This window comes from Nasonia vitripennis, chromosome 3 (genome assembly GCF_009193385.2).
Source record: "Nasonia vitripennis strain AsymCx chromosome 3, Nvit_psr_1.1, whole genome shotgun sequence".
Taxonomy (NCBI): domain Eukaryota; kingdom Metazoa; phylum Arthropoda; class Insecta; order Hymenoptera; family Pteromalidae; genus Nasonia; species Nasonia vitripennis.
Window position 1 is genome coordinate 14,646,768 of NC_045759.1, and position 19,211 is coordinate 14,665,978.

Consider the following 19,211-nt stretch of genomic DNA (forward strand, 5'->3'; position numbering starts at 1 on the left):
CAATAAAGGTCTGAAACGCATCATAAAACCCGCTTCTCTCTCTGCTGTACGCAGGACCATAAACATTTTCTTTTTTTTACACGGACTCGCGCGCGCTGGCCCGCTTTTCAGAGAAGCAAAACAAACTTGCGAGAAAACCCGTCCGCGTGTTTTCAAGGACCCCCGCGCGCAGCTCAAAACACACGATTTCACCGGATTTATTTTTTCCCGCAAACATATTTCGCGTGAATCGCGTTCGCCGAATAATACAATATAGGTAGAGAGAGAGAGAGAGAGAGAGAGAGAGAGAGAGAGAGAGAGAGAGAGAGAGCGAGTTTATGACGGGCTCGCGTCAACAGCGCAGGTATATTAATATACAAGCCAAGACGGCGAGAGAGAATCGAGAGAAGAATGAGAGCAGAGGAGGGAAAGGGATGGGGGTATACAGTACAGGTCGATGAAGATTTCCTGGGAGAGTCTGAAGGGTGAGTGAGAGAGTGTCGAGGCTGACGAAGCGGCTGCTGCTTCTGCGGCGTTTGAAAATTTTGCGCTTCTATAAGTGTCGAGTGGGCGGTAGCTCGTGCCGCGGACAATGGCGCCGTATATTGTGAAAATATTGATTACGATTCGCCAACAATGGCAGAGACAATGCTGCCGACGTCGCGCTATACTCGCTCACTCAAAAAGGCGCCTTGTCTTTGCCGTCGAGCTGCTGTGTATAGAGTTTCGCGCTCGCGAGGCAGGAATAAAGAGGGAGAGAGAGAGAACACGAGATAGGCGAAAGCAGCCACTCGCGCGAGCAAGCGCGCGGGATAGGGCATTCTCTTTTTAGCTTAGCTTTTTGCGCTGCTGGCGCGTCACGCCTATACACCCACCCACTTGCCGCCGCCGGCTCTGACGCTGCGGCTTCGCGGTGTACACTTTTATACGAGTGTCTTTTATTTTAAATTTGAAATAAAAATAGAAAATTCGTAAATTTAAAACTTTGCATGCAACACACCCCATCGGTCCAAAATTCCCTTCTCCCCGAGTGCGCTCAAAAAAAGGGGGCTTATACATCATCGAATGATCCTTCCCGTAACTTCTCAATCACAGCTGCTTGTTTCCACATGTGCGTCAACGGCTCGCACCTCTCCCCGAAAAACAAAGCGAGCAATTTCACATGTCAACGACGCGAGACTCTCGCACCCTTTCTCAGAAAGTGCACGTGTGCTACTACGAAGTCAGCGCCAAGGAGTTGAGTTGCGCGTCGGGGAGAAAATCTCACGCCGCATAGCGCGATAGTTTCTCTTTTTTCCAGGGGAGAGAGAGGCACGCGTCACCCACTGTGCATTGGATTATTACGGGCTGTAGAAGCTTTGGGAAGCGTCTTTCGGGGAAGAGAGAGAGAGAGAGCGACGAAAGCGCGCGGGCGCGCATCGTGTGTTTTTTGAAAAAGTGAGAGGACCTTGTTACGGAATCGCTTCCAAATGTCGCGAGCTCTCGGAACGGGAGACGTGATACATTTTCTGATTAGTGTCATTTGGTTGGAAAGTTGGGCTTTTACTAATTTACGTATTTATCACGTTGGGGGTTTCGAGGGGATGGCTTGCATTGGGTGAAAAATCGTGGTTTTACTCGGTCGATGTGGATGGTTAAATTAATTGCACTTACCGATTTGATTCTCTGAAAAAAATAAAGACGATGATAATTGTGATAAAAAAACTACAACTGCGTGTCTGGCAGTGAATAAAGCATCCTTTGCTCGAACAACAAAACCGTCAGGACGAAAGTAAGTGCCCAGCGGCACAATAACCGAATCACCCTTCCCCGCATATGTCGCGCCGCGAGCAATCCTAATTACACACCTATTACAAAATTACCAAAAACTGACCTCGATCCCGCCGAGGCACAAAAAATACACACACGCGCGCGGAGCGTAGGTGCGCTAACAACCGCCCCCCCCCCCCCCACCCTCATTGTCCGCATAACCGTTTCACCCGCGATTCCGCAAATGCTACACACACGTAAGTACTATACATAGAGAGAGAGAGCCGTCGGTGTCGCGTGTCACATGGGGCACACCCTCGCCGCGCAATTAGCCCGACTAAATACCGCCACGCTTTGCGTAATCGCTTCTCTCCACCTCCTCTCTCGCCCGACACACGTGTGTGGAATACTTATATCGCACGCGACGTGATGGTGAAAAAAAAAACGCTGAGCCAACGACGCCCACACATCTGGCGCGTATATGCGCATGTGTATGTGCAGCAATCAAGCGGGTGACACTATGCCGTGCGATGCGGTTTTAAGTTTCTGGAAATTGTGTTGGGCTATATAGACGAGAGAGCCGCGCGAGATGCATGTGTATGCGTGCGTGTGTGTAATTAGTGAGTAACGCGACGTTGAAATATTTCGGATTCTGGAGAGAGATGCTGCGCTGTCATTCTCGATTAAGCGGGAGATCGTTCTCGGGATGATTGCTGCCTTTTGTTTTCAGTCGAGTATATAAATAAGCATCACCGATATGCGGGTTTTTTCTATAGGGGGTCAACGGAGGGTCGCCATCTTGTTTGCTCATGAGAGGAGATTTTATAGGTTTCGCCGATTGGGACGGGGGCGGATTCTTACGTAATATGACGCCAATGACATTTTACATGTTATTTTATTGTTAATAAGAACGTGGACCTACCAGGTGATGAAGGTCGTTAGTCGTTAGTTCGAACAGGCAAACCGTTGACTTCGCCACAAGGTGATGATAGCTTCCTCAGCTCGTTCCTCAGACACACAACGAACTCCGTCGTATCCCCGTACAAGTCGCCCATCTCGGCTGGCACCGAGTTTCTCCCTGGACATATTATCGTCTATCGTTAACGATAATGAGCACCAGACTCGACAAATTGTTCATACTTACTACTTAACTCTGCTTTCCAATCAAAGATTAATGCATTTCACCGGTGTATAGACAGGCCCGGCTCCCAACTCGACTGAAAGTCTGAAACCGTTGCGCGAATGGACCTGCAAACGGTGGTTGTTTGTGTTTTTTACCGCGCGGCGCTGCAGGTGCCATTTTCGATTGGGAAATCTCGGGGGTCACGTGTGAAGGGCGCGATTATACGTAATGAGTTTGAAAATGAATTAATAGGGATAATTTTAACCGAAGCCAATAAAATCGTATAATTTCACGTACATACTCGCACCATCTCTCTACGATCGTGTAAAATTGCAGCGAAGGCACAACTATTATGGAAACGACGACTGCATCGCAGCATATAATACAGCCAGTAGCTGACCTGTTTTTTTCCTCAGGTGCGTCGTCGTGTTGTGCAGACTCTCCGCCTCGTTCGCGTTTCTCATCTCTCTCTCTCTCTCTCTCTCTCTCTCTCAACTCGACGACGACGACGACGACGACGACGACAATGCTCTTCTCGCGTCAGCAGATTCAACTCACACACGTACACAGGTACATGTATATACAACAGGATGAGGGCTTCTGCGGCGACAGCTTATTGCTGAGCACGAAGCGAAACACCGGCCTATCAGCGCGATCTCCTTTTTTAGCCGAGTAGAAAAAAAAACATTTAAATACGAATAAACGCCGCGGCTCGACTGACATCTCGATATAGATTTTAAAATCGTTGCGAATTTTCATTCGCTTGTGAAAAAAAAAATACTTCGACAATATTGACGGTACACAAGTCTGCCAAATATTTTCCAATCGATTTTCAACCCCCACGTCCCGCCTTTCTTGAACTGCCCCCCGCGCCATATCGTACACCGTCTACTCCGGCCTTTTATAATTGCTCACTCTCGCGACTGCATCCAAGCGCGGCATTTAAAAAAAAATACAAAAAAAATACGCACAATAAAAACGCTCGCCGCATGTAAAAGTCGCACACGCACGCGCTGATGGGAAAAAAGCGAGCTCGCGATTTTTTACGAGCCAGCGAGCCATCGCGAAAACGGCCAACCTCCGTCCCGCCCGACGTAGCGACAACAAAACGCCTACGGATGCAACAGCAGTACCTATATACGTAATCCGCGCTCTGGAGCCGTTTTGTTTGTGGTCACTCTTGACTACACGTATACGTATGTATGTGCGTATAAACGTAACTTTTTTGTCTTGGCGGGGCCGAGAGTAGACATTCGCAGGGGCCTTTTGTCTTGCGGATATTCTACTCGCGCGCTTGACTTTTCGCGCTTGATCGAACGTCGCGCGCTGAGTATGTATAGCTTTGTCCGGATAAATGCGCTATATATGTTGAGAGCGTATACTCGTGCGGGGATGCATGTGTGCATGTGCGCTTTGCGGCTAAAGTCGAGTGATTGCTTTTTCAGGGCTCTTGTATGTTGTATTGAGGATGTGCTTTGTAAATAATTTGTCGATTATGCGACCGCGTGCACTTTGCCTTATATACATATGATTTTTTTAACGCGTAACATTAAATTTTATGAAACTGAATACACTGTAGGATTTCTAGTAGACATTCCACGAGCCAAAAAAAGCACAGGCTGATTCTTTTATAAACGCTATATTCACTTCTAACATTTATAATATGCAATACTCGAGAGGTACAATCTTGAAATGATATATTGACATTCGCGGTTCAGATATACACTGTGCGGTTGATAATACCTATGAATATATTTATCGCAAAGCTTACCGAATAAGCTTATTAAAAACTATCCTAGAAAATACCCATAATGTCAAGATTATTATTGCGAATTTGCAATCGTTTATTCGTTCCAATCTATTTCACATTTTTTTATAAAATGATTCTAAAAAAATAACAACAGCATGACATCTCGAGATATCTGCACACTGAAATAAATATAATGGTAAAATCACTCCTGTAACAATTGTTATTACCATTATTAAGCACTGTACACAACGTCGAAAAACTTTCTAAACAAGAATATAAAATATACAATTTTTATCTTATCGTACGCGATTGAACCTCAAGTCGCATGCGTAAGCATTCCCACGAGCTTCGCAGATTAGCCTACTGCACTGTCTTACATCTGTAGACATAAATAGACGCTCAGTTGATCGCAAAACGTCGCATCAATATAACTGCGCTTCCGTTTCTTCTCCGCGTCACGTGTACGAGTGACTTTTCGAAAAAAATAAACCGAGTCAAATCAGTCGAATGATGAAAGGGCTTGACATTAAAAAATGAGCACAATCGATCTGTGGGTGCGTGACCTCGTCACGAAGTACGGACTTATCGTGATCGTATTCGTCGTCTTGTCAAGCTTGATCTCGTGGAAGTGGTCGAGATTCCGGCAAAGCAATTACAAAGCTTTTCTCATCGGATTCGAAACCGAGTGCGCCGAACTGGCCTCGAGTTACAAGAAAAAACTTTTCGCACCCCTGGAACATATGGTTTCGCACGACGAGGTTCTGCGCTCGTTGAACAGTATTAGAATACTGGAAATCGGAGTTAAAACTGGTCGATACACATTTCATTTTTTTTCTCTTTCGTATACAATAACTCTTATCATCAATCTATCGTGTTTTTCCTTTTCAGGCGACAACATACAATACTACCCCGAGGGCGCGCATTTCATCGCAGTCGATTGTAATCGAAAATTAGGAGACTACCTGGTCAACGGAGACAGAGCCTGGCAGTACGAACATGTTATTTTCGAAAGACTCATCATCGCCGATGGGAGTTCGTTGAAAGGAATACCCACCGGCTGTGTGGATGTGGTCGTAACGACGCGAAGTCTGTGCTCGACGAAATCGACGCTCAATACGCTCAAAGAAATTCGCAGGATACTCGCACCAGTGAGTTTTCGAAAAAAATTCAAGTACCAGTTACGGACAATAAATCGTAATGTTTTTAAAACGATTTCCAATATTCCAGGGCGGAAGATATTTATTCTTCGAGCACTTGCCCGATGAGCAAGGATCCTTCATCAGCCGGGTGCAGATGATACTGACAAGGACAAGGATATGGCCGGCACTTTACGGCGGCTGTCGACTGGATTCGAATCCAACCAAAGACATTGAGAACATCGGCTTCGAAGAAGTCAAATTGGAGCACGTCGTGCTGCAAGGTTACGTATCCCAGCCGCATCATCTTCTACTGTCCAGGCATCACATCGTCGGTAGTGCAACTCGTTGAAATCCATACTAATCATGAATTCTTGTGTTTGGCTTTGCTTGTAGAATATAGCGATCGTTTTAGAGCGCGCATTGATGTGTTGATGGTGTTTATAACTTTGTGGACGATTTTCTGAAATTAAAGGAATTAGATCTATAAAATAAATATTACAGTCATGTACGCTTATAATAAATTATCAAAATTTATTTTATTATATACACTGGGGCATGAAATTTATATCGACTAAGAGATTCGAATCGTACACAGCAGTTGAGTAATAACTAAATAATGCCATGAGCGTTGTTTTTAAAGATTCAAAAATACTTTTACATTTTTCTGTCAAAATTCAAACTTGTTCTGTAACTTGTTATAGAAAAACAGAGACATTACTGATTTTTTACACCAAAATTAAGTTGTCACACACAATTTCTCGTTGCCTATATTACAAACATTTAAGGTATTGCAAGACCTTTTCTGAAATTACTGGCAAATTAATCTTTGTACCAATTATTTTTACATAAGTACGGGTAAGAACATTTTTAATATACATACTCGTCTAGATACACTAAAGTGAAATACTTTATACACAATATTGTCTGATTTTATTCAAATAAACTTAGTCGTAAGAAAAACAACAGTAAATACAATATTTAATAAGTCTAAAGGCTATACTTTTAGTTTTAAAAACTTTGTTTCTTATCAATTGATTTTCTCAAGTTCCTAATACTTATCTGTACAAGACTCATTAAGCTTAAAAAAATTTACATTTTTACTCTGCAATAAATGGTTTATTGCGTCGATTACTATTTATACTAAATTTAAAATCTTTCCTCAAAACTTCTTAAATACCTAAACAGCTACTTCCATGAGCAATTACTTCCCTTGAGCCTTCATTTTCAATGGTATAATACATTCATCATCAGATAATATCAGAAATTCATCAGTCTTTCTTTTGGATTTATTTGTTAGTGACAATTTGTTCTCTTTAGTTGTATTTCTTTTAGATTTTCGTATGGTTGATCTGTTTGAATTTGATTCTTTGAGATCTTGACAGTCTTTATCCAATATTGCTTCTTTATTCTGTACAGAGTGTTTACCTTTTGTGACAGGACTTAATTCAATTTTTTTTGCTACATTATTTTTTTCTTTAAATAATTTGTCAGACTGTGTTGGACTTTTTTCCTGCTTCTTAGTAAGCAAAGAATCACGTGAGTTCTTGTCATTATTTGATTTACTCCTTATTTTCTCAACTAAATTGTCTAAATTATTAGTTTTATTGATTCTTTTCAGTGGCTTGTTAATTAACTTAGTACTGATTGCTTCATTTTTATTTTTATTTTGAGATTCTATTTCAGTTGATACTTGCTCTTTTTCACTGGATAAAGTATCGGTAATACGCTGAACGTTTTTCTTTGCTCCAGGAGCAACAGCGGAAGCTTTGTCCTTATTATTCATTATTTTGCTCTTCGAGTCAACGAGTTTTTTCTTCACTGGTAATATTTTTTCTTTATCTACAAATTGTGAAATAGTTTGTTGATCAACTGTTGAATTAAAAGCAATTGCTTTATCAGATTCATGAGATTTCATTAATTCTGTAGATTTCAACTTTGAACTATTTTTTCTATTGAGATTTAGCAATAACTTTTCTGCCTCGTGTTCACTGCTATCATCTAATTTTTCATCAATATTCGTTTTTCGTTTTAAGGATCGTTTCTTTATCTTTTTGCTAGAAAGTGGTATAATTGATTCAGATTCATCAGAAGAGGATAGCACCAGCACGTATTTCACTGATTTATCATATACAATTTTATTTTTATCTTTATGAGGATTTTCGACAGCTGACTTGTTCTGAGAAGTCATCAAAACATTGTTAGTTTCTGTCTCTACTACTTTTACTCTTTCTAAAACAGAATTGGATTTTTCAGAGTCAACTGGACTTGTATCTGCAATAATGCTTTCACCATTATTTCCATTTTCTTTAAATGCTAATATTTTCTCAACCCTTGTTTTCAAATTACTTTTTTCAGTACTTTTAGGAGTAGTTTGCTGAGTGGGTGATTGAGTATATCTTTTTCGAGATTTTTTTAACTTCCTGTATGATTCATTTGATAATTCGTTACCTGAAAAAGCAATATTTTGCTCTCTAATCCCATTCTGGTTGATACTCGATAATTTTTTTTCTTCTTTCTCTCTTTGAATCTTATTTATTGAATTCTTTGCATCATCAGAATAAGTTTTAATCATTCCATATATGTATGGTAATTTATGAAGAGTTAAATACACAGTTTTTAGATCAAATCTTTTGCTATAATCTAAGGATATTTTTACATCTGAACGCTTTCTCCTATCTAGAGGTTGTTGTCCTAATCTACTATCATTGCTATTGTTATCCAAACTGCTGCAATTTAGATTTTTGTCAGGCTTGTTTTGGTTTGTTGTCAAATTATCAAACTTCGTTTTATTTTTCTCTTGACTATTTTTTGTTTTAGATTTTTCAGAAATATTTGATTGTCTTTTAGTACTGTCATGTTTGATAGATGTTTTGTTTACATCAGTTTTTGATAAAGACATTTTTATTGATAACGAATTACGATTTTTCTTTTTTCTAAATCTCTGCCTGGCCCGTCTAACAAGGTAACTTGGCCTGGACAACTTAGGAGTTTGAAATGCTGGATGCTCACACTGTTTGATAGACAACCTTGGTGCTCTGTGACTGGAGGCTGCTTCAGACGCTGGTGTAAATTCTGCTGGAGATTCCGTATTTTTGTACAATTTTTTTCGTTGTACACCAGTACTCAATCTACTCTTAATAACTGACTCATCACTTTCACTGACCAAAATTGATGGATGGCCATTCGCTTGCTCTCTAATCGAATCATCACTTACAATTTCAGTTGCATCTACATCAAACTCTTGATGGTCGTCATTAGTTTTACTTACATTTTTTTTTAAATGATTAACCTTCAATGTATTGTCTCTTCTTTTTACAGTATTTTCACTTAAAAAGTGCTTTTGATACATTTCAATTTTGTTACCACTTGTATTTATACTATTTACACTATTAACGAGATTCAATGGTTGCAAAAGGTTATTTTGCTTTTTATCATCAACTTTAGATCCTTCAACAATTGCCAAGGTTTCTGCCTGTTTGGTAGTATTGTTATTGGCTAAAATATAAGCTGCAGTATCCACTGAGCTACTTGATGAGCTAGCTATCCTCATTAACTTACTGTTGGAAACACCTACTGTTTCAGACCTTCTTTTCAAACTTGAATTTATACTAGCAGATGGCAAAATTGCAACTTCATCTAATTCTACGATTTCTTCTTCTGCAAGTGAAGACCCAGGATCCGAATGAGTTCTGTCGTTAACGTTTTCCATGTAAGGTTGATTGCCTGTATCGACCCAATATTGCACCATTGACATAGATTTGCGCATTGGCATGCGAGGTTCTGTAGGTTTTTCCATAACTTCTTGCATATCTTTTACTTCCTGTGGTTTCATAGTCTTTATGTTAAATGCAACTTCAGAGACCTATAAATTAGTAGATTTAATTAAAATATTATATAACACTATGGTATTTAAATTATATAATTATCATGATTACAATCAATTTTCTACTCTCGTTAAACAATAATTCACTGAATAAATATATATATATTTATATATATATATATAGCATTTCAATGTACATAACATGAAATCGTTAAATAATTAATAAAATTTAAAAATCATTATAAACAATCACTAACCATTGATGAGTATTTCTGAAATAAACCGTTCCACAAAAGTTTTCGTCTCTCCAATATGTGTTGGGGTACTTCAAAATCAAAGGGGATAGCCTGCTCATTTCCCACAATTCTAATAAAAATAAAATATTCATTGAATAAAGATCATAAAAATTTTATTTGAACAAATAAACAATAGCGAACTTTTGAATTCCATCGTTATACGATTGAGATAAACAAACAACAGCGTTGCTGTCCTCATGATGTTTTTCCATGACACCCTTTTAATCTGAAACATTTGCGGTGATGTTTTTTGCTTTTTCAACACAAAACTTATGATTTTTAATTAATATAATTTACAACTATGCGACGACCTGTCGCGGGCATTTTGCGTCACATAACCTCAACCGTTTTGACGCGTATATACGCCGATCCGATACGCGATGTATATAATGTAAATAGTGTGAAGTAGGCGACGAGTAAATTTGGCCACCTTCGGATACTCGCATAATTTTGGACTACCAGATAACTATTAGATAACAGGCAGATAACTATTTGTAAACTAGACCTAATATTGATATTCCGGACAGAAATAGTGTTCAATAAGTTTTTATTGATGAATTAAATATGTTACACGTTGTCAAAATAATAATTAAAAGCTTGAAATTATTTCAATTTTAGTAGAATTTGGAACAGATCAAAACCGCATAAGTAGTTAAGATGAAATTAATTCAACTTTTCAGTATCGCTGTTTGAATTATATACGTCTCTCGTATAACGATATTAGCGCCGCCATATATAAAACGAATACCTCGCGCATGTCGATTGTCGCGGCCGCGAGTTCAAGATAATAATTCTCAAGATTTTAATGAATATATTGCGTATTTAGATTTAGATTTTGCGGGAAAAATGACAGGTTTTCCCGCTTAATAAACGTGTGCTGACCATCAAATCATTCATGTAGTGACAAATAATAACATAATGAACATCGTTCCAGCTATTGCTAAACGAGAAAAAGGTCTACGTAAGTAATTCTTTGTGTAAATCGTGAAATACTTACACACTTACTCTTTCTTTATTGTGTAACCGCCTCGACTTGACTATAGGTTATATCAATACTTACATACATGAACTACTTTACACATGTTTAGTTTCGAGTAATATACGTTAATATATTATTGTTGCGATGTAATCGATAGATTTTTAAATAATTAAAAATGATCATTGTCGTCTAGAATTTAACAAAGATTATGACGTTGCCCTACTGCGTTTAAAATGTCACGAGAAAGACATTTACAAAGGAATTTCTCCCAATACTGAAGCACCAGATTTCAATGCGGAACCACCAGTTTTCGCGTGTCGTTTTTCTCCAAAACCTGGCTACGAGGATATTATAGCTCTTGCCAATGAAGATGGAAAAATTGCACTTCAAAATACCAAAGTCACAGTTGATCATGACCCAGATAAACCATTGGAAGGGACGCAGGTAAATAAGTATTTTAAATATAAATTAATAAGTAGTACAGATTGAATGACACATTTTGTTTTTAACAAATTAAAATTAAAATTGAATTGTATTTACTAATTATAGGCTCATTCTGATGCGATATTTGATCTCGCGTGGATGCCGCAAGAAATGAAACTGATAACTGCATCAGGTGATCACTCAGCTCGCTTATGGGATGTAACTGAATCAACTATAAAAATGTCACGAATATTTTGTGGTCATACTCGCAGTATTAAAAGTGTTGTTTTCAGACATGAAGATAAAGGTATTTTATTTAATTCTTCATAAATGATGATATCTTTCATAATATAATGTGTTGAGTTTTTTTTAAGCTGTCTTTGCAACTGGGGCTAGAGATGGAGCAATTATGATCTGGGATATCAGGGCAAATTACAATTTGCAACCAAAGCCTGACAACACTATATATAACGCTCATTGTGCAGATTACTCTAGTAGGCCAAGGTTTCATAAAAATCCACGTCTTCAAGCAAGAAACAATCAACCTCAAAGTATTACAGGATTGGTTTTTCAAGATGACAATACACTCATATCATGTTCTACAGGAGATGGGTAAGTTTAATCTAAGCTCAAAAATTCATACACTTATATATTAGTAGCAAAAATTAATGATTCAAATTATTTAAAGGATGATAAAAGCATGGGATCTTCGAAAATATTATGGAACACTCAAAAAAGAACCTATGGCCAAACATATTATGCATTATGGAGGAAAAAGTAACAGAAATGGTTTTACTTCATTACTGATGTGCCCAGCTGGCATTACATTGTATGCAAGTTGTATGGATAATACAATATATTCTTATAATATGTCATCTTATGCTTCTAAACCTGGTAAATTAAATACAATTCTATTTATAATTTTTATGCAAAGAATGTTATTTAATTCATGTGTTTGTAGTTGCTGAATACTTTGGTCATAGAAACTTAACGTTTTATGTGAAAGCGTGTTTGAGTCCTGATGGTAAATATCTTGCCAGTGGCTCAAGTGATGAATCTGCTTACATTTGGCATACAAAGAGGCCAGGCACTCCTTTATTAAAACTTTCTGGTCACAGGGAAGAAGTAACTTGTGTTGCATGGTGCAGTCTAGGTGAGCCAAAGGTAAAAATCAAACGAATATTATTACTAATTTTTCTGATGTTTAAAAAAATCACCAACTATTTTATGATTGTAATACTTTTGTTTTAGCTTATTACATGTTCAGACGATTCGTACCACCGAATCTGGCGAGTTGGAAAAGAACATTTTAGTGACGATGAACAAATAAATCTGCGTGGTACTGCAGAAGCCGTATCTCTATTTTTGGAAAAACCAATGGAAGTTTCGATGTTAGAAACAACCCCTACAGTGACGAGACCCAGGACTAATAAAGATTACTCATCAGGATCTGACATTACTCCTGGTATGTGAAAATATTTTAAAAGTAATTTAATAAAATTCAAATAAAAATATTATTAAATTTTCAATAGGAAATACTCCGAATCTCAATGGACTAGAAGATTCTCAAAATAACGCTGGATCTGTCAAAAGAAGTCATGCACAAATGTCTGATGATTATTGGTCAGAGGATTATAAATCAATTTTATCTCCTATTCAAGAAAACTTCGAAGCTCCTGCTAAGCGCCCGAATATAGATAATAGAGGAGCTAGAAGACTGTTTAGTCCAGGTAACAAAATAGATAGGCCGGAAAAACAGTCACCTAACGGTTATGAATCTGATGGGCCTGGTCCAAGTAGATCTCGAAAACTTGATATGGGGACGCCTTTTTCGCCCACATCAAATTTACCAAACTTTGTCATTGATGGAACTGCTCCTCATTTATTAGAAATGTCGCCACAGAAATCAAAAGAAAATATTGACTGGTTAACGAAAATTAGAAAAGAAAGATATGCTCAAGGAAATAGTAAAAGCACTGAAAAGCTACCTGGACCAAAAAATAATACTACACCAGTTCGTAGGACAAGTAGGTCAAAATCTACAGAGCCACGAAAAACGCCAAAGAGTCCTGCAACTCCTTTGTTACATTTTCTTAGACCTTCAGTGAGAGATTGCAATAATGATCTGTGCCAAGAAAGTACAAACGTAGCTTCAACGTGTCATACATCTGAAGCAAATTGACTATCATGACATGTGATGTAATAACTTTATAGAATAAGCTATTTTTATATTTTGTATTCCTATAGCCAACAGTATCCCAATCGTATTCCAACGTTTGCCATATATATTATTATTTTTTGTACAAAAATAGTTATATAAGTATTAATCGCATAGTTCCATTTTCGCGTCTTTTTAAAATAAATTTATCTTTGCAACTATTTGTAGTACTGATTTTTCAGGGTAATTTAAGCTTAAAACGTGAAGTAGTATAAAGTATTTTTCATACAGAATGCAAAGATCAAAACTATACTCATTAGTTATAGCTGTTTTGTCATAATCATAGAAATAATTGTGCCTCGACAATACTGTCTTATGTTCTTATTAAGTTTCATATTTTTTATATGTATAAATGAATTAATGTTAATATATGACACTATGACGACAAATAAATTATTTTACAACTTTTGTAAATGCGACGAATATCATTGAATATCAAATTCATAATATTTAATTTATAGTTGTACTTTTTAAAAATTGGCGCATGTTACCTTTTTTACGAGAGTGTACAACATGATAGCAAAAATACGTACATTCACAATATAAGAATTATTTTTGACGAAAATCGTTTTTTATAAAATATATAAATACATCTCTTTTAAAATAAAATTTTTTTGTTTTTTTTTATAGATTTCTGTAATTAATTAAAAATTTATATACATATTTTATATTTACATAGTTTAGATCATTTTTTTTCTTGATCATCAAGGCAAAACACCTTTACATTTTTTGGAATTAATCTAAATTTTGCCGGTTTTAATTCAAATTCTTCATTATCTATGTAAAAGGAACTTTCTTTATCAGCCTATGAAAAAACGAAAATTGCAGAAATAAATAAGTTGTTATATACCACTCATTATAACGCTCATATAAAATACTTACAAACTCATCTGATTTCAGTGGATGAATTTCTATGTCTTTTGCTTCTAAAGTTTTATTAACTAATGTTTTAATTCCTTTTATTCTTCGCCAACCTTCAGTAACAAAATCAGTGTAATTGACACTATCAGGACCTGAAAAATAATGAAATGCATAATTTTTTGTTCATAACATATATGAATAATATCAGTTATTACCTAATTCAATGGTGACAGAGGGTATAAGTCTATTGTTTTTTTGGTCTACATTTTGAGTTGTGATACGTAATTCGGTTGCGGACACGGGAATTTCTCGAATCACTCCACAGTTTTCATTTATTACTTTGCTATAATCTATAGCTTTTTCATCTACAAAATATCATGTTTATTAAATTTTTTTTCAAGCGTTTGATAAGCCATTATTTTGCATATTTACCAGTTTTTTTAATTATCGGTACAAATGAATGCCACCATCTCCTGCCAGATGGGGATTGTTTTTCTTGTTCTTGACAACACTTTGAGCAACCACTACAAGGATCTGAATAACGTATAACACCATTACAGTCCCAATTGATATCACTCTTATATCCGTTGAACACATATGTCACATACCTGTAAATATTAAAGTTTATTTTTATACAGGTATTCTATTTTGATATTATAATTTGCAATTGTTTTAAACAAATCTGACCTTCTCAAAGAACCCCAATACCAATATTTATCTTGTCTTGAATGAGCATCTTTCCAGGCACCCCATTCTATAGCCCCTATGGCATAAATAGATTCTGGAGCTTGTTCTGAATCTTTCTAAAATGATGAATTTTTAAAAATTTTATATTATAATAAATACAATAATCTTATGACGGAATTTTGATCATTACCTCTAACAATTCTACTTCTAAAACATCCATCAATTTCGTTTTTCCTCTTATTACTGCCATTGTAGCATCAGCAAGTTCTCGAACTTCTGCTAAATCTTCATATCCATTAAACAGCGAATCAGCAACTCTGTTAGTTTGACCCAAAGGCAGAATTCCAATAGGACATTGTTTAGCTGCTGAAGCGTTGTTCTTGTACTTCCTCATTATACCAGTGACAACATCAGACAGTGTGCCATCCCCACCAGCTACAACTATTGCATCAGTGTGAGTATTCAAGTTTGCAATAAGATTTCGAGCCTGATTCTCAGACTGAGTTTGAATTATTGTCACTGCGAATCCAGCCAAATGTAGAAGAGGCTCACAGTACTTTTCAAATAATTTCTTGGCTTTCCTGAAATTTCAAATTATTTTAATATAAATTAAGAAATAATAAAATCATGATACTTTAGTAAATTTATGACAACAATAACCTTTTCTTAGCCACGGGATTTAGAATTACAGTAACATGTTGAGGTTTTAATTGGGTTGGCAAAGGTTGATCTCCGTATTTGGCTGCTTCTTCACAATATTCTCTCATAATCTGTTCTGTTCTATAAAATTAGAGCGTTTAAATTAGAGTTTATTAATTGATGATTGATGCTTTGAACTGAACAACAATATACCATTATAATAGAGAACATGAATTAAACAACACTTCTAGTGACTCAAGTTACAATTAACAGTAAATATTTTCTTGATTTAAATGAAATCACAAATGAAAACTCACTCGTAAGCATCCATACTATAAGAAACGCCATAGGAAAAGGCCGCGGCTCCGACAACCGACTTCTTCCAATTGTTTCTAATAATTTTGAAAAAATTAATCACTCGAGCCATTTTGTATGGATTACCCTTCGATTGATTCAAGTTAACAACAATTATCTTATTCTCATGGTGAGCTTGCAATGGGCACGGGCTTGCATCAGTAGGCACTGCAGCGTCTATGTGCGAATACACGTGCACAAAAACTCGAGTCGAATCCGTGATCAGCTGTTCTCCTATAACAATGTGGAAGATACTAAAAAGAGGGCGCTCCTATAATACTAAAGACATTTAAAACGTTAAAAAACGTAAAGCATTAATATAGACTTTAAGAAAAGTCTATATATGTAGATCATTATTTGAAGAATATGAAATTTGAGATAGTTTGCATTTATATTTTTTAATAATTTTACTGTTATTATAATTATGACCAAGTTTTAAAAAAATATTATAAGCTCATGAATAACGAATACATGCTGTACATGCTGTGAAATCATTACAATACTATATATACTATTAATTCATTATACCATGGTGCTGTGCAATTTTTAACTGACAAAAAACATTTTGAACGCGAGAATGCGAGATTGCCAAATCATCAAACACTTTGCGATAATATATATATATATATATATATATATATATATATATATATATATATATTCGCGAATCCGCATACTGCTATCGACCAGTCCTCGCGCGTTTGCATCCTTTCCCATTCCTTAGCAACGTCGCATTTTTAAATGTCCGGGAGCTGGATTTAGCCGGTTTTGACGGTTACAGATCAAAAACATACCCCGCATTGTTTTGTTATAACTTTTGCCAGGACTACCTAATCCTTGTAAATAATTTAATAAAGTATAGAGGGAATTGAACGATCAACGATTATTTAACTGTTACCGCGAAAATATTGATAATGCCTCCGAAAAAAACTCGTGCTACCAGTGCAAAATCTAAGTGAGTGACATTGTTATTATATTTAAAAAGACAAAGATATGATAATTTTACTATATATGTGCTTGAAAATATCTATATTAATTGCAGGGAATCAAGTGTAAAGTTAGTATCCATAAGTATTCAAACTGAAGATGTTGAATATGATAGCAAGATTTCAAATTATCAAAAGAGAATAGAGTTACTGGAGCAAGAACTCGCTGAACATAAGTTGCACATCACTGAGTTAAAAAGTGAGATCAAACTTTTAAAAAGTCAAAACAATAATGTTGTAACAAATGATGTTGTAAAGATGGGGTTATTAGAAAGAAATACCCTGAAAATAAAAAATGATAAAATAGCGAGTCCAAGATCTGGGACAAAAAATAATAAAGGCTGTAGTTGTAAAGGTAACTGCTCCAACAAAATATGTGGCTGTGTCAAGAAGGGTATAATGTGTCAGGTGTTCTGCAGGTGTAATGATGCTCAATGTATGAATCAGGTAAATTATTGAATTAACTTGATGTTTGATGGTAATAATTAAATTAGATTCTTAGTCAAATATATGTAATTTGTAGGAACCAGAGAAAGAAAATATAGAACAAGCTGCTCTCTCACAAGATGGTCAGAAAGCTTTGGAAAAGTTTGGGCGTTTGACCTTAAATCAAGAATCTCTTCATGCATCGGAAAAAAAGGCTAAGAGAGGCATGTTTAGTCCATTTGGAGATCGCACAGGAATGGGAAATTCAGATAAACCATATCCTGCAAGTCCTCTCACATTTGAAACTAGGAGACGGTTATTTACTCAAGATTCTGATGATGTTATTGATGTAAATGATACAGACAATGGAGATTCAAAAACTACAGAAATAGAACGTTTGGATTCTGAAGAAAATATTAAGCTAATAGCAAAATCTCAAATTCAACTTCTTTCGCAAACTCCTATTGCAAAACGTACCAGAAAGTTAAGGATCCCTGAAAAAAGTGTTGAAGTTGAACCAGAAGATAATCTTAAGGTATCGCAACAAACTGAAAAAAAAGAAATAATGAGAAAGGAAATTGTAGTACAACAAAATCCTGCTATATTAATAACAAATATCAGTGAAGAAAATGATGATGTGTTTTTGCCAAAAACAAAAAAAGTTGTCCATTCTCCACGTGCTACAAGAAAAAAATCAAAATCTGTTTCACCTGATCAACATGTTATGCAAAGAAAATATGCTGATGCTTCTGGTACTGCAAAAGTAAAATCAAGATCTGTCTCACCCGAAGACAAAAGTTCTGAATTAAAACCAGGTAAAGTCCAACACTCGCCAAAACCTTTAATTAACAACTTGAATCCAATAAAAGTAGAAGAGAATATAGATATTGCAAAAGAGATTGACAGTCGAGATATTGATTCCAACACCCAGAATCAAGTTGAGAAAGAAGATAGACTTTCTCCTCACACCAATCATAATGCAAATTCTCTGTCATTTGAATCAAATATTAGTGAAAGTAGTGCTGGCACTAGTGCTGATACTTTAGTAAGTCTTTCATTTCACTACACTTTTAATAATATGATTAGTGATACTAAAGTTATTTTCTTGTAGGATGTAAGCTTGAATCCAATGGTTCCTAAACATCAGTTAGCAAGGAGTCCTATCAATGCATCAGGAAACATAATTGCATTAGCAGAAAAAAAACGTTTTTCACCTCCCAAAAAAGGTATGCTTTTTTTATTATATCCACTATGTTTAAAGAAATTTTTATGCTTTATACTGGAAATTTTAGAAATAACAATTAAAAAAATATTTTTTTTCTCTGTAGAACTTGCTGTAGCGGAAATTGATTGGGACAAATTCAAATCTGAACTAGTTATGTGTCAAATATGCAAACGCAAATTTTTCCCTCATCGCATCGACAAACATGTGCTTTCATGCAAGGGGATTTGATTACATTATGAAAAATTTTATAAAACTTGACTGAGTAATTTACCATACTACTTAAGTTTTATTTTTTTACTTAATTTAATTTTTATTATATAACAATTATATCTACGTTTGATGGCTGAGCCATTTCACTTTGTGATTCAAATTAATTGTTTATTGCATTTATGTAAGCGTTAATCATCAGTAATAAGATATATATATATAAAATAGCTTTAGAAAAGTTACATGAAACTGTTTTTGTAACTCGTTTCGTAAGTACTGGAAATATATATGTATGTACAAAGATGTGTGGATTAAAATTGTGAAAGAGTTGAAATGAAAACGCAATA

At 36.0% G+C, this 19,211-nt stretch overlaps 5 protein-coding genes across 7 annotated transcripts; 3 read left to right on the forward strand and 2 right to left on the reverse strand.

The window, feature by feature from the left end:
* Nucleotides 1-4,474: 4,474 nt before the first annotated feature.
* Nucleotides 4,475-10,272, reverse strand: LOC100115706 (general transcriptional corepressor trfA). 2 transcript variants are annotated; one of them, XM_001603845.5, is made up of 4 exons: nt 10,001-10,272; nt 9,821-9,929; nt 6,918-9,602; nt 4,475-6,200 (listed from the first exon to the last, which is right to left on the reverse strand). In XM_001603845.5, the coding sequence occupies exons 1-3, from the start codon at nt 10,069-10,071 to the stop codon at nt 6,942-6,944; spliced, it is 2,841 nt and encodes a 946-aa protein (XP_001603895.3). In that variant the 5' UTR covers nt 10,072-10,272; the 3' UTR covers nt 4,475-6,200; nt 6,918-6,941. The 2 variants fall into 2 exon arrangements, with proteins under 2 accessions (XP_001603895.3, XP_016839759.1); XM_016984270.3 differs by lacking the exon at nt 4,475-6,200 and having other exon boundaries at nt 6,247-9,602; nt 10,001-10,085; nt 10,157-10,271.
* LOC100118689 (methyltransferase-like protein 7A) lies at nt 4,480-6,694 on the forward strand. 2 transcript variants are annotated; one of them, XM_016984272.3, is made up of 3 exons: nt 4,480-5,411; nt 5,490-5,749; nt 5,829-6,694. In XM_016984272.3, exons 1-3 carry the CDS (start codon nt 5,135-5,137, stop codon nt 6,087-6,089), a joined length of 798 nt encoding a protein of 265 aa, XP_016839761.1. In that variant the 5' UTR covers nt 4,480-5,134; the 3' UTR covers nt 6,090-6,694. The 2 variants fall into 2 exon arrangements, with proteins under 2 accessions (XP_016839761.1, XP_008204600.1); XM_008206378.4 differs by having other exon boundaries at nt 5,103-5,749.
* Nucleotides 10,273-10,590: 318 nt separating the features above from the next.
* Nucleotides 10,591-13,889, forward strand: LOC100118766 (protein lethal(2)denticleless). Its single transcript, XM_001602610.6, has 8 exons — nt 10,591-10,820; nt 11,032-11,282; nt 11,388-11,568; nt 11,636-11,873; nt 11,950-12,155; nt 12,223-12,425; nt 12,513-12,726; nt 12,794-13,889. Exons 1-8 carry the CDS (start codon nt 10,778-10,780, stop codon nt 13,441-13,443), a joined length of 1,986 nt encoding a protein of 661 aa, XP_001602660.1. The 5' UTR covers nt 10,591-10,777; the 3' UTR covers nt 13,444-13,889.
* A 199-nt stretch (nt 13,890-14,088) lies between these two features.
* On the reverse strand, nt 14,089-16,261 carry LOC100118806 (acylglycerol kinase, mitochondrial). Its single transcript, XM_031927621.2, has 8 exons — nt 15,984-16,261; nt 15,688-15,807; nt 15,218-15,608; nt 15,028-15,143; nt 14,773-14,948; nt 14,556-14,705; nt 14,362-14,492; nt 14,089-14,284 (listed from the first exon to the last, which is right to left on the reverse strand). Exons 1-8 carry the CDS (start codon nt 16,091-16,093, stop codon nt 14,165-14,167), a joined length of 1,314 nt encoding a protein of 437 aa, XP_031783481.1. The 5' UTR covers nt 16,094-16,261; the 3' UTR covers nt 14,089-14,164.
* Nucleotides 16,262-16,671: 410 nt separating this feature from the next.
* On the forward strand, nt 16,672-19,209 carry LOC100679675. Its single transcript, XM_003424287.4, has 5 exons — nt 16,672-16,975; nt 17,063-17,453; nt 17,530-18,477; nt 18,544-18,658; nt 18,761-19,209. The coding sequence occupies exons 1-5, from the start codon at nt 16,935-16,937 to the stop codon at nt 18,883-18,885; spliced, it is 1,620 nt and encodes a 539-aa protein (XP_003424335.1). The 5' UTR covers nt 16,672-16,934; the 3' UTR covers nt 18,886-19,209.
* The last annotated feature ends 2 nt before the right edge of the window (nt 19,210-19,211 follow it).

Excerpts from the sequence above, each read along its gene's own strand:
- LOC100118689 (XM_008206378.4), top strand. The coding sequence starts at position 5,135 with ATGAGCACAATCGATCTGTGGGTGCGTGACCTCGTCACGAAGTACGGA. Across the intron at positions 5,750-5,828 it reads TTCGCAGGATACTCGCACCA|GGCGGAAGATATTTATTCTT; the intron begins GTGAGTTTTCGA and ends CCAATATTCCAG.
- LOC100115706 (XM_001603845.5), bottom strand. The coding sequence starts at position 10,071 with ATGGAAAAACATCATGAGGACAGCAACGCTGTTGTTTGTTTATCTCAA. Across the intron at positions 9,930-10,000 it reads TATAACGATGGAATTCAAAA|AATTGTGGGAAATGAGCAGG; the intron begins GTTCGCTATTGT and ends TATTTTTATTAG. Across the intron at positions 9,603-9,820 it reads TTCAGAAATACTCATCAATG|GTCTCTGAAGTTGCATTTAA; the intron begins GTTAGTGATTGT and ends ACTAATTTATAG.
- LOC100118766 (XM_001602610.6), top strand. The coding sequence starts at position 10,778 with ATGAACATCGTTCCAGCTATTGCTAAACGAGAAAAAGGTCTAC. Across the intron at positions 11,283-11,387 it reads AACCATTGGAAGGGACGCAG|GCTCATTCTGATGCGATATT; the intron begins GTAAATAAGTAT and ends TACTAATTATAG. Across the intron at positions 12,156-12,222 it reads ATCTTATGCTTCTAAACCTG|TTGCTGAATACTTTGGTCAT; the intron begins GTAAATTAAATA and ends ATGTGTTTGTAG.
- LOC100118806 (XM_031927621.2), bottom strand. The coding sequence starts at position 16,093 with ATGGCTCGAGTGATTAATTTTTTCAAAATTATTAGAAACAATTGGAAG. Across the intron at positions 14,949-15,027 it reads TATTGGGGTTCTTTGAGAAG|GTATGTGACATATGTGTTCA; the intron begins GTCAGATTTGTT and ends TAATATTTACAG. Across the intron at positions 14,706-14,772 it reads ACCGATAATTAAAAAAACTG|ATGAAAAAGCTATAGATTAT; the intron begins GTAAATATGCAA and ends GATATTTTGTAG.
- LOC100679675 (XM_003424287.4), top strand. The coding sequence starts at position 16,935 with ATGCCTCCGAAAAAAACTCGTGCTACCAGTGCAAAATCTAA. Across the intron at positions 16,976-17,062 it reads GCTACCAGTGCAAAATCTAA|GGAATCAAGTGTAAAGTTAG; the intron begins GTGAGTGACATT and ends TATTAATTGCAG. Across the intron at positions 17,454-17,529 it reads ATGCTCAATGTATGAATCAG|GAACCAGAGAAAGAAAATAT; the intron begins GTAAATTATTGA and ends TGTAATTTGTAG.